This window comes from Manis pentadactyla, chromosome 1 (assembly GCF_030020395.1).
Source record: "Manis pentadactyla isolate mManPen7 chromosome 1, mManPen7.hap1, whole genome shotgun sequence".
NCBI lineage: Eukaryota > Metazoa > Chordata > Mammalia > Pholidota > Manidae > Manis > Manis pentadactyla.
Genome location: NC_080019.1, coordinates 124,310,563 through 124,325,038, shown reverse-complemented (window position 1 = coordinate 124,325,038; position 14,476 = coordinate 124,310,563). Strand labels below are relative to the sequence as shown.

At 36.9% G+C, this 14,476-nt stretch overlaps 1 protein-coding gene across 8 annotated transcripts in view; it reads right to left on the bottom strand.

The window, feature by feature from the left end:
- The window catches only part of DLG1 (discs large MAGUK scaffold protein 1), a 322,859-nt gene extending 310,644 nt beyond the window's left edge, over positions 1-12,215 (bottom strand). For 4 of the 8 annotated variants that reach the window (XM_036875079.2, XM_036875080.2, XM_036875085.2 and 1 more), the window contains exons 1-3: positions 11,729-12,215; positions 11,349-11,399; positions 10,535-10,666 (exon numbers count right to left, since the gene is read on the bottom strand). In XM_036875079.2, coding sequence (XP_036730974.1) covers positions 10,535-10,666; positions 11,349-11,367 — 151 coding nt within the window. In that variant the 5' untranslated portion in view covers positions 11,368-11,399; positions 11,729-12,215. The remainder of the gene's footprint in view (positions 1-10,534; positions 10,667-11,348; positions 11,400-11,728) is intronic. The other 4 variants (XM_036875084.2, XM_036875089.2, XM_057501409.1 and 1 more) reach the window with 3 other exon arrangements.
- Positions 12,216-14,476: the final 2,261 nt, after the last annotated feature.

Below are 14,476 nucleotides of genomic sequence, written 5' to 3'. Positions count from 1 at the left end.
CACATTATGATGATAAGATTAGTATGGCCTTTAAAAAAACAATATCATAAAAAACAAAGTAATTTCCTTTTCAGTTTAAATAACCAGTAGAATTGTAGAACTTTCTAAGTAAAATGCTAACAAAAACTAAGGTCTGCACAGTAAGGATAGTATCAGCCTTCTTCACAGGGTAATAAGATTATTACTAGAGAAAACTGTATGTGAAAGCATTTCATAAACCATTAATCATTATATAAAACTGTTCACATAACCATCACGTAAAAAATGAAAATTCAAATTCAGAGCATCAAATTACAGCTATAAATGTTGTTACCAAAAATTGCTTAACTTGAACCTAAATCAAATCTTTAGAACCAACTTTTAGTTCATAGGAAAAAGGAACAAATTAAATGACACCAGAAAAGCAGCAATGGGTATTCTGCTCAGAAGAGGATATTCTACAAGACAACTGGCTCAGTTTCTTTAGAAAGTCAACGTCATTAAAGAAAAGAGAAATTGCTCGAAAGTGAGGACTTCTTTTTATCTAAAGGTAACAAAAAAGACATAGGAACCAATTGCAATGTCTGAGCCTTGACTGGTGTGTATGTGCAGGGGGCTAGGCGTTGGGGAAACTATGCTCTATGAGACATTGTGACAATTAGGGAAATCCAAATACAGACTATTTTCCAGATTATTATTATTTTTGTGTGTGAGAATACGTGCATATTTATATAGGATATATATTTCTATATATGTAAGAGATATATATTTTATATATGTAGGAGATACATAGTTATAAATATATCTTTGCATGTAGGGAAGGCATCATCTACAAAATACAAAAACAAAAAAACCAGAGCTCCTATAGTTTTATGCCCCCAACAGCAGTAAACTAGTGTTGAATAACTGGTTAGTTACCAATATCTCAAGATCACTATGTAAAATTTTTATTACATCTTCCATTATTGGAAGTCAAATTTCAAATATTCATTTCTTTGTAATTTTTTATTCTATAACTAACAGAAATACTAGTCTACTACACTTCACTGACCACAATAAAAATCTAGCCAAAGAAAATAGAAAATAAAAGATTAGTCATTGTGACAAGATATTTCTACAAAATAACATTCTAGGATTAAAAATATTACTTTCTACCTTTTCTTTGGATTATTCTAAACTGGGGAGCGAAAGAAACAGAGGTCCATTAGATTAAAGTAAAACAGAAATCACTACAGAAACAGAAGTCAAATAGATGACAAAAACAACCATGGTAAATCTAGTATAATCCCAATCTCTCCTCTTCCCTGAAAATCTATTTAACAATCTGAAGTCTGAAAACCCAAGTTATTCTCAAAAGACAAACTTAATTAAAATAAAGAATTAATGAGTTTATTCTGAACACTTAAGACATTCAACCAATGAATACTAATAGAGTGAAAATTTTTTGGAAGAGGAATAAAAGAATTAAAAGATAAGGTATAATAATATTGTCTGAGAAATGGACAAAATTGAAGGAAAAAATTATATAACACCAATTTAAAATACCTAAAATGTAAGTTTTTATAAAATTTGATGGCTATATTTTAAGGTCCTACAGAATCTTAAACACACATTTATTTTAAATTTGTTACTAAACATGTATGCATAATTTTGAAAATTAAATTAACAAGCACTTCGATAGAGAATAAAAAGTTCTTTATCGACTCTGGTTTGTATATTATTTCATATGTTTCAATAGCCAGTATCAATAAGGACTGTATCAAAATACATATACTATGAAAAAAGTAACTGCAGCAAAATAATGCTTCAAGTCACATCTTTCAATACTTTTTATCAGCAATTACCAAATTTACCATCCAGTAGTACAATGACACATCCTTCAATAAACCTACTTAACCTGAGATCAACTCTAAGTCTTTACTATGAAAATGCAAAGAAAAAGCAGAATATATGGAAGTTCCTCAAAAAACTAAAAATAGAAATACCATTCGACCCAGGAATCCCACTCCTTGGAATTTATCCAAAAGAATACAACTTCTCAGACTCAAAAAGACATATGCATCCCTATGTTTATCGCAGCACTTTTTACAATAGCCAAGATATGGAAGCAACCTAAGTGTCCATCAGTAGATGAATGGATAAAGAAGATGTGGTACATATACACAATGGAATACTATTCGGCCATAAGAAGAAACAAATCCTACCATTTGCAACAACATGGATAGAGCTGGAGGACATTATGCTCGGTGAAATAAGCCAGGTGGAGAAAGACAAATGCCAAATGACTTCCCTCATCTGTGGAGTATAACAATGAAGCAAAACTGAGGGAACAGGATAGCAGAAGATTCAGAGACTCCAGGAGGGAACTGGTGGTTGCGAGAGGTGAGGGGTGTGGGAGGGCGGGTGGGGAGGAAGGGAGAAAGGGATTGAGGGGTATTATGTTTGGTACACATGGTGTGGGGGATCACAGGAAGAACAGTGTAGCACAGAGAAGGCACACAGTGGATCTGTGGCATCTTGCTGCACTGATGAACAGTGACTGCATTGGGGGTATGGGTGGGGACTTGATAGTATGGGTAAATGTAGTAACCACATTGTTTTCTCATGTGAAACCTTCATAAGAGTGTATATCAATCATACCTTAATAAAATTTTTTTTAAAAAAGCAGAATACAGGAGTATCAAAATGATTGCCATTCAATAGAAAATACTCATGTGAAAAACGAGAGCTCACCTGGATAATACACCAGACAGATAATGAAAATTACTGATTAGATCTTTCTTTACTACCCTGAAAAAAGTTATTTCCTTTGAAAAGAGTGATGCACTAAAGCAAGCAAGAGGAGGAAACAAGAAAATGCAGGGGTGCTAAAACATTTATTAGAGAAAAACTACCCTTTAGTTGACTCACAATTTAAAATATTTTATTTTTGTTGAGGGTCAGTCTTTACTGGGTCAGTCTTACCACAGGCTATTCCTCATTTTCCATTTATAGTCTGCAAGTGCTTTCTCTGTTCTGGATGAAACTGGATCCCCACAAGTGCAGTTTCTGAACAAAAATCTAAATTATAAGGTCATGAAGCTACAACATGTACAATATTAAAATTCTCAAAAATTAACCTTGAACATGAGCAATTAGTCCAATGGAACAGAGGAGAATTATTCCTATTAGAAAAACTTTTGGTTTTAATCTCCTAAGATTATGTTTCAGACGTCTCCAAATCTAAGTAAAACTTTCTTTCTACACAGAAAGTTTTCGTTTACCTTTGTTATTTTCTTGCTAGAATTCAAAGTTTGCAAACAGTGAGAGCAAAGGAAGTGCAGAATTCCAGAAATACCCTCAAAGCTAGAGGAAAAAATGTCTAGCTTTTAGTGACAATTCACATCATCCTAGATAGGGAAACTCACAAACCATGAAATATTTCTCAAACTAAAGAAGTAAGGAAGTACTAACTCAGGATCAGAGTAGGAAATCTAAATACAGACTCAAGAATGTGTAGTAATTTAACATAATACAAGTGACATCTCTAATCTATGAGAAAATATTTTATTCTAAGAATATTCATCACTGGTTATTTCTTTAATCAAAGAAATACACAATAAAACATCAAAATGACTATTCCACATACCAGAATAGAAAATATTAAAAAGACAGATAATACTCTGTATTGCTTAAAGTATAGTGAATTAGTCGTTCTTCCATATACTGCCTAAAAAGTTAAATTGGTATGACATTTCTGAGGGTAATTGAGTAAATTTACCAAAAGTCTTTTTAAAATGCACATCCCCTATTACCAAGCAACTCATTTCTAAGAATTTATCCAAAGGACATAATATAAGATGTAGAGCAAAGAGGTATATACAAATGCAACTTTGTCTATGATTCAGAAAAATCACATACCTAAGTGCTCCCTGGAAATCATTAATGAAACAACAATCTATCTACACATGGTAAACACAGTCGTTTAAAATGGTACAAATCTAATGATATGGAGACATCCAATGATAAATTTTGTGGGATAGAAATAGTAATATATGTACAGTACAGAGAAGTCATACTATATACCTTTAAGCAAATTCAACCTCCTTCCGCCAAAAAAAGGGCAATTCTACCTATCAGTCCACCCAATGAGTTAATGTCACAAATAAAAAATAAGAAGGGAGAAGATTTTTCCCTCAGATAGCTTCCGTTTTCATGTGCCTCTCATAATGTGAGCATTTCTGTACATCTCACTGTAATGAGTGTGATTCTAGAATTGTGTGCTTTTAGTACAAGATGTCACTTAAACAAAGACAACTACTTTGTCTATTGTCCAACTGAAGACAATGACTCCACTAGAGGAAAAAAACTGTATTGTAGTTAACGACAGTGTTAAATTCCTGAAAGATTTACAAGGATAATGTTAATCTGATGTGATTTTTCACCTTACATGCTGATTTTAAACATCAATTCTCATGTAGGAAACAATTCTACTATGTTTTACTTGTGTAGGGAGTTTGTCCTGCAGAATTCAAGTGTGTGCATATATATATATATATACACAAAGAATAACATTCTAGAAGGATATTTACCCTATGGAGAAGTAGGAGGTTTTTTTTGATGTGAGAATTTTCTTGCTTAAAGTAGTTACATAACGCACATTTATCTGATCTTAACTGTTTTCATGGAACATGCATTACTTTTTATAATAAATTCCATATCGGAAGGTTAGAAAGAGGGCAATGAGAAAGCTGAAAAGCACTGAAATATAACCCTGCCATTTCAGAGGGAAAAAAATTGTACCGGTTAACTGACTGAAAGTACAATGTTTTTATAAACTATACAATAGTCAAATCTACTCAAGTACAGATAGTCTGCTTTCTTCTAAACCAATATACATGTAAAAAAGCCCTTTGATCCTCAGAGACAAGAATGTCATGTAAAATTTAAGAAGGCGTATTACAATTTGTGTTTCACACACTAGAAACAGAAAAAATGTCAAGCCAGTGTCTAAAAATAAGTTATTTCAACACATTAAATAGTATTTGACTAGCAGTCATAGGGTATTCACATGCATATTAAAACAGGTGGTATCAAAAGGAACCAGAAACTGTTCAGAGAAATGGCTGATTCCAAGGCTGGGGCAGGATATGTACAACATGAACCTGGAACCTCTTGTTATGCAGAAAAGTAAGGAAGTGCTAAGAAAAAAAAAGATGGGAGCATGTCATAAGGGCATAAAAGCAAGCTTTAGAGGGCTCCCACTAGATAAGCCTGAGACAATCATCAACCATTGAAAGAAAAATAATTAGATAGATAAATGGGGGAGAAGAGCTCTGAATTACAGTAAAATGCCAAGCGTTAACTGGAAAATGTGGAAGAGTACTGCTGTTTCCAAACTGTTGTTTCTCAGTCATTTTCAACAAAGTAAAAACCGGTTCAGGTAAACATTATCAATGGATGCTAAGTCTAAGTGAAAATTTTACTGAAAAGCAGAGTACATGTACGGTGTTAAAATATCTCTCCCACATATTGCTTATAAGACACAAAGAAAAAAAACTGCAAGCATACAGTAGAAAAATCAGACAACACCTTATTTAGGTGATCAAAATTAATATTACCAATGAAAGGCAGAAGACATCTTGTACTTCTGAATGTACGAAACCCACACTGTAGGGTTTCATACATTCAAAACAAGCATACATCAGACAAACCCAAAATGAGAATTATATAAAAAAATAAGAGCAGAGGGGAACTGCACTCTTCAAAAAATGACAATGTCATAAAAGACAAGGAAAGGCTGTAGAAATATGCCCAGGTTAAAGGAGAATGACAAGACACGACTATATGCAATACCTGGTCCTAGCGTGGATAGTGCACTGGATAAATAATTATAAAAAACAATTTAGTAGGAAAAATTTGACCCTACATAAATGAAATGGCTTAGACTAGAAGAAATATTTACAGATGCTTTTAAGCTCTGATGATTACAAGGTTTCTAGAGAATTTAACTAGATTCAACATGATCAAAACACTGCTTCAGAGTGGTAGTAAGCAAAACTATTAGCAAATATGCAACAATCCAATCAAAACCACCAACTGAAAAGTTAATAAAATTTTCTTCCAATTCCATTAAGTTTTAGTGAATAGACTAATCTGTTAATTTGTTATATTTTCCTTTCTCAAACTTAGTCTGCAAAGTCTGTCTCTCTCAAACACACAAACACATACATGAAGTTAGCAACACACACATGAAGTTAGCAACAGACTAAAATGTAACATCATTAGGATCAATAATAAGCAAAAAAATCTAAGAAACCTAAGAACTGTACTATTATAGGTGGAAGTTTGCAGACCTCAATTAATAAATTTTCAAAATGTGTAAATTCCATCATTATAAACATTTTCCTTCTAAGTAAACACTGTTCTAGGAAAATATAACTGATTGTACAATTAACACCTATGTTAAACATGCTTGTTGTTAACATTATCTCATTAAAATATTCAATTATGATAAAGAACATCCTAACGGTTGAAGGTGAGGAGAGGCCCTCATTCACATTAGTTGATTTCAATTTCTGGCTCTGCAATTTAGTATCTCAGGGCAAGATATATAACTTCTCAATGCCTCAGTTTTCTAACCTATAAAATGGTATAATCATGTCACAGGTGAACATACATGCCATAGGATTATGATGACTAAATGAGATACTTGTAATAGCACACAGAAAGAGCTCGTTAAATGTCAGCCATTATTATTTTTTATATATATGTGAAAAGGAGTCACTCTCACTGACATCCATTAGGATGACTTACTATTAAAAAAAAAACTGGGAATAACAAGTGTTGGCAAGGGTAGGGAGAAATTTTAACAAGGAATCCTTGTGCACTGCTGCTAGGACTGTAAAGCAGGGAAACTGCTATGGAAAACAAAATGGTAGTTCCTCAAAAAATTAAAAATATAACTACCATATAATCTTGCAATCCCACTTCTGGTTACATATTTAAAGAATTGAAAGAAGGGTCTCAAAGAGGCAACTGCACACCCACATTCATAGCAGCACTACTGACAATAGCCAAGAGATAGAAATAATCCAAATGTCCATCAACAGAGGGATGGATAAATAAAAATGTGGTATACATTCTCTACAACAGAGTATTATTCAGTGTTAAAAAGGAAGGAAATACTGTGAAGGGCACTATGCTAAATAAACTAAGCTAGTCACAAAAAAACGAATACTGTATGAGGTATTTACAGGAGTTAAAATCACAGACAAAAGTAGAATTGTTACTAGAGGGTGGGGAAGGATAAAAAGAGTAGTTTTGTTTAATGGATACAGAGTTTCAGTTTTGCAAGATGAAAAAGTTCTGAACTATTCTGCAATAATGTGAATATACTTACTACTACTGAACTGTATTTTTAAAAAAGGTTAAGATGGTAACTTTTATGTTTTACAGTTAAAAACAAAAGAAAGCATACTTTTGAAACCCAGTATCTACAAACTTAAACATTCTTTACCATGTTTACAAGGGCTAGTGAAACTATTACAGTTAACAGAGTAGCAGCAAATGAACTAGCAACCAAAAAATATCAGAAATGGACACTATTATTACATAAATCCATATTCATTTTTAATTAATTATAGAAAATAAAACTGCATTAAAATAAGATTGCTATTTATTATAAACAAAATATACAAATCACATGACTTAACTTACTCAAATCTCTAATGTCAGCCTGATCTTGAACCCAGATATTTCTTCTGTGCACAAGGAAAGCGGATGAATTCTCTAATTCCATAACTAACCCCAGAGTTCTAGACTGGTATGAAGTCTCTGAGGACTATCTAGGTCATCTTGGATCCCAGATAAACCTAGGAATCAGAAATGACTTCGAACCACCGTGGACACAAACACTTGGGCTCTGACCATAATTAAACTATATTGAGTCTACTTAACACACAAAATTTTCAAATACTGTATACAAGTATAGAAAATGAGAATATAAAATTAGATAAATTAAGTGTTCACATTGCTCTCACCTAAATCAGTGATTAAAATTAGGCAGACTTTATCTCCCATTTATACAAAAATAATCACCAGATATTTAGGGAATACGTTTTAAACAAATGTTCAGCTCATGGATTTTTTTTTAATATAATGTTAAGTATTTAGCTCTAAAGAAACAATTCATTAGCTAAAATCAAAAGTTAGTAAAAACTTTTCTGCTTTCAGTAGTTTTTAAATCTTCACACCATCCTTCAGGATACTACCAAGCATTAGAGCTAGAACAATGACAGCCATATGTCACTGAATTGAGGCTATTAATATTGAGAATATCAATTATAAGATGAACCATTATTTCATGTCCCACTAAGAATGTAAAATTACTGTCAAGATACATCAGTTATAAAATGCATCCCAAATTTATAACTATTAAAATACTTAAAAATTGTTCTTATAACAGATGTAATGCAGTATGTGCATGCTTGTTCCTTGAACAACACCAAGGTATCAGAAATGTAATTTATCTATTCATCTATATAATCTATAGAGGAAGAAAGGAAAATAATTTTTGTATAACACTAAATCCCCTAGATTCCCATACAAACTCTTTTTAAATGCACGAAAGCTGTCAATTCACAAACTACCAATTCAAAGAATCAAGAAATAAATGACTGATGCAGACTCCAAGTGCAAAAAAGTATCTACTAGGTAATTCATTATAGCCTAAGGAAATGATTTCCAAACTCAGGAAATCAAGAACCTAAGCACCAAATGACGTTCAAACTACTAAGGTGGTCAAAACCCACGTCTCCTTTAGTCCAATGGTCCACAGATATCAACTCAGAATACAGAGTGCCACCTACTAAAGGAAAAAACACTTAATTCAGGATTTTTCAGTACATGCTATAAATACAATGGACTCTGACTTAGTTTAGGGCAATTTGGAGGCATGCAGTACATTACCAAAAGGTTTCAAAAACAATGGTACAGGTGCAAAGCAAAAGAAACCTTATTGACCTAAAAATTTCCAAAGATGGAGGCAAGTAATAAAAGTTAATACATTAACCCACTTTCAGCGGATTCAAAAGAATGCACTTATTTAGTGGTGTCAATAACTCAATTACAGTATGGAAACACACAAAAAACTATATTAAAGTTACCTGTTTCAAATTCCTAAACTCTATTACTTTTCTTACACCAAAATCTGATATCACATCCTATAAAACATTAAAGTATAAGTAAATCTAAATATAAAAGTAAATCACAACCAATGAAATTATACAGGGCAAAGATGACTCCCAAATACAAACTATATTAGAAAACTATCAGAATTATCTGTAAGAATAAACACAGTCAAAACAGGACAGGCAGAAAATGCAAAACAGTCTCCCTACAAACAGCAAATCTACCCCCAGTTTTCAGAGAAATCTTTAAGAAGTGTAAATTCTGTTTCGTTACTTCACCAATCATTTAATTTTTTTTAGTCTCAGACTCCACAGAGAAGGACTGCATCTATACATCTGACAGTCTATATGTAAATGAAGATATACAAGCCATACTATTTTTCCCTCAACCACAACCCTATTAAATAAAATATTCCGAGACTTAATATTGATTAAGAAAACCAAAAATCTAAAAATATTTCCCTTATCTATTTGGAAGCTATTAAGGAAATAAATGTAATACAGTATACATCTTTTTTAATATGTTTTATAGTGAATGACTGAAAAAAAAACATTTCATTCTTAGAATTGGAAGTGAAACAAATTTTCTAGTTCACTAGTTGGCATACTTTTCAAGGTACCTAGAGGAGAGGGCCAAGACGGATTACCTTATGTTATATATTAGGGACTGTGCACAAAATACAAGATACTGTTTTAAAAAAGGATCTATTAAAAACCACTGTTCTACTGCACCCATGTTCTACAGTTAATAGTGACTAAAAAAGGTTAAATGACTTGTATAATATCACTCAGTTAATGGCAGCATCAGGAAGAGAATTCAGGACTCCTGACTATATGTTCAGTTCTCCTTTAAAACAATGCACCATCTCAAGTTTTAAGTTACACTTAAGAATAAAATTGTTTCAGTTTTCTTCTCTATAAAATTAAATCGGACAAGATCATCTCAAAGATTACTTTTCGGGACTAAAATTCTGACTCCTAGAATGCCAACTTTAAAGAGAGGTCTACATTGGAAGAATCAATGTTCTTAAACATAGCAAAACTCTTCAAATATTTTCAGGACTCCAGAGAAATGCAGATCAAATACAGAAACAAGCAGACACTACTTCTGGGTCCTAAAACATTTCAGCAACTTCTCCATCTTTTAATAGTTAATGCAGTGATATGTTACCATGGACCACTGAAGTAATCATACTGAAAGTTTTTTGGTTATTAGATATTTCTGGAAAGGATATTGGCCTATCAAAACGTACAACTCACAGGAAGTTCAAGTTACTGAATGCCTCACTGAGAACCAAGTACATCATCACTCTCTTAAAGTGAATTCAAAGAAGCATTAAGCCTAGCTGACACATAATGGCCACAAATAAAGTATTAATTCCCACCTATTAAAGCCTGAAAGAGGTTGCTCTGAAATATGTTAATAACCCGTTCTATAGAACTTCTGAGCTGTCTGTCTTCAGCTTGGCTTAGTTTTGAACGATATTCTTCCAAAAGATGCAATGCTCTCTGGGTATCTGAGAAGCAAAAAAAAGAGTCTGATTAAAATTTTATTTTCACAAGAAAGTATTACACACTAGCTATGCAGCAAATGATTTTACAACTAAACAGTTCCCAAAACCCTCCAGGTCAATCAGTGCTACTATGTTCACCTACGTATATATTTCCTAGTATGATTCCCATAATTTTACATATGTCATAGAAAAAAGAAGATGAGTAGTTTGTAACAAATGTGTACTGGTAGTACAGTAAATGTGTACAATTAGAGATCACTTGATCAAAGTAATAGTAACAAAATTTCAACTAATCAGATGCAAAAGCGGATTATCTATAATTTGTCATTATAATTCAAATTTTAACTGTTTCAAAATACTAGTTATTACCTCCACATATGCTCACAAAAGTTTTTAGAAAGAATGATAAAGTGAAATATTAAAACACCAGTTCAGAATTTTTAAAAAGACATTTCAGAGGGAAAAAATTAATTGCCTCTCTAGTCACTAGAAAGACATCACATAAGAAAGTTTGACATTTAGGTGTTTCCATCTTCTGAACGATGTGAGGCTTGGATTCTCTAAGTAATAAGACAAGGGCTGTGCTGTCTCATCAGTTACACAAACATTTTAAAACATAGCAATCACAAAACAGAAATACAGAAAACAAGTGTCACCCACAGAGAATTCCAAAATAAATTCTCACCTTGCTTCCGGACCGGCATTTTCCTCCACAATCAGGAAAAGGGCAACACACCTTTAAAAACATAAAGCAAAAAGCAAACAACTAAATAAAAGAACAGAATCGTGGTTAAATTAGCATGTGCCCCTAAATCTCAAATCGAAAAACTTCCAGCCATATTTGAAAGCCCACCTGGCAAAGTTTTACCAAGTTGAAAAGAAGAACCTCAAAACTAGGAGTGTCAATCTAGGAAGCTTTTACCTAAGGTTGGGTACTCTTGCAAATTACGAGCGGACCGAAACCTGCTTCCAAATTCTCCTCGAAAGCTGCCCCCTCTCCAAGGGGCACTAAATGCCCAGACTTGGGACCACCCCTTCCCCGGGTTAAGTATGCATACTCCCCACCTGCTACTGCGGGGTGAAGAGGCTCTCCGACCTTTGGCTCCCAAGCCAGCAGCGGCTGTAAAGGGCTCCGAGAAGGGACCAGCTGGGTTGCTCACCCCGCCCTGCTCCGGCCCCCTCCTCTCGCTTGCCTTTCTCCTAGATCGCTTCCTCCGGGCTAGTTCAGCGGGAGCTGGACAGGGCAGCAGACGCTTTCCGCGACGCCCTCGCCCCCCACATGCACAGCTCCGCTCTCCCCCACACCTGCGGCGCCGCCACAAAGTTCCAGCGAGCGGCGTGCGCTCGGAGCTGGGGCGCACCCCGGACCCACTCTGGGCGGCTCCCCCGCTCTGCCCTACTCCACGTCCCCCCGCCCCGCCCGGAGCTCACGGAGCTGGGCTGAGGGGGGTAAGGAAACGGGGGAGGAGCTCCCCTGGGCAGCCGCACCCCCGCTACCTCTTCCTCCCCCTCGGCCACCGCCGCAGCCGCCTCCCCACACGCCTCGGCCCCCTAGCCCGCGTGCCCTCTCCCCTCCCCGACGCCCCACCCCCGGAACCTCGCCTCCCTCCGCGCCCCCAACCGCTCTCCCCCCAAACTTTCCGCCAAGATGGCGGCCCCAGAGCTGGACTGCCGTTCCCGCACGTGACCGCTTTCCAGGCGCTCTCAGCCAATGGAAAGTGAGGAGGCGGCTCGCGCCGAGCCACGGGCTGCCAGCGCTGCTACCTTTGAGTTGGAAAGGGGAGGAGGCTGTGGAACGGGCAAGAGGGACCTAGGGAGCATCCCAGGTGTACCTCCTCGTTTAAAAGGGCGGCCATCAAAGTGGTTCTGAGGGCAAAGGAGTTGACACACAGGCGCTACAGGTGGCCCGAGATGGCCCTTCAAGAGCCCGCCTTTATCTCCGAAGCCCACCGGCGTGTGCCGCGGTTCTGGGCGAGTAGCACGCCAGGCCTAGAAGGGTCGCGGTGTCTGCAGAGAGATGTGACCTCACCTACACTGGATCCAAGACAAACATACTGAGACACACTTTAATCTCAGTAAACACTTGCAGTTTCCAACTCCCTGAAGGAGAAAGTGCCTGGCGCCCCAGGGGTGGATCCACAGCCGGGAAAAGCTGTCTTGGGGAGTTGACTGAGCCACCCAAGTTAGGGGACGGGAGAAGGCGGCGCCTCGGGCTGAGAGAATTGGGCGGAGGCGGGTGCCATCCCTGCCCTGTCTTCCACTTCGTACTGTTTCAAGTTATTTTTCGCCCCACAGTGAAAGTTTTGGAAGGGTTGAATTCAGGGCACGTAAAATAGGGAGATTGATTAATCTGATAGGAATTTGAGGGTTTTATAGATGATTTTTAAGTTTAGGTGATTAATTCCAAGCATGGATGTATTTAAGGGTGGGAAGAGAAACTCATTCATCCAATCCCCGTTGCCCGTGTCCCTTGCCCAGGCATCGATCTCAGGTATTACCCAAGTTCTGGCGGCCCCTTTAAGAGCTCACCTGCAGCCACTTCCCCCGAAGCCGAACCGCCCTTTGCTCGAACGGGATTTTAAATTTTGACTGCACTTCGGAGAGGGACTTCTGGTGGACAAGGATGGGGCAGGAGCACGCCCCGGGGCTGAGCCACCCAGGTTGTAGAAGGAAAATCGAGGAAAATTCTTCAAGTCACTGTGCAGGTCTTCGAGCCTCTTCTGGATAACAGGGACCTCCCTGCTCAGAGATCCAGAGAGAAGAATTTGCCAAAGGTCACCCAGAGTTAGGCGACAAAACTGGAAGCACAGAGACCATGTCTTTCAGAACCGGAAGGCTCTTCCAAGTAAACCTGACCGCATTTCACTGTGGCCTTATCCTTGGGCTAATATGGGGAAGTCCAGGAAACCTTGTACTGTAACCATAACAGTTACTCAGAGACATGCTGAATACTGGGTTTCACTTTTGGACTGCATCTTGGAATCCTAACTTGTGAGAATCCGACATTAGAGCTCATCTAGACCCACTCTCTCAGTTTAAGATAAAGAAGCTGAGGTTCCAGAGTGGGGAAGCAACTTGCCCAATGACATACAGGTTAATCAGTGACCACAGCTCAGAATTAGGTTTCCTAGCTCCAGGCCAGTACTCTTTCCACTGTGATTTTGGGCAACATAATGGGGTTTGTTGTTATATTGGCAGCAGATTTCTCTACTCTCCTGTACCAAGTATCTTGGGAGCTTGAGCAACAGTTAGAGCAATATTTCACAGAAAAAGTGGGATGGAAAAGTGAAAGAAAGTTGCTAAAAGCAAGGAGATTAAATAGAGGAATTTTAAAATAGTGAAATGGGGTTTTAATAGTGAAGATGGCTAATAGCATGCCTGCTATTAATACCAAGTCTTCACTGATAAACTATAAATGAAATGGTTCCACTTAAGGAACCATGCTAAGAATGGAATCTCCTCAAAATTCAGAAGAAAGGAGAGATTTCGTCTTCCCCCTTAATACCATTCATGGTTCATATATGTTCACTTCCTAGGCAATGGGGATAGAAATAAATAAGATCCAAGCCCTCCTCTCAAGGAACCACAGCCTAGTAACAAATGGATAAAAGCCAGTGCAGCTTTTACCAAGAGCCATTGAAAAGTCAGAAACAAAATTTGCATGAGTTATCAATGTCATCCTAGTGCTCTCCTCAAACAAAGAGGAGTGGGAGGAGGAAGAGGGGACACGAAGTGATGATGCCCTTCCTTGTCATCTTCTAGCCCTCCTGGTTGTCAGTCACGTGTAAAAGCAGAAATGAAGCTAGGCACTTG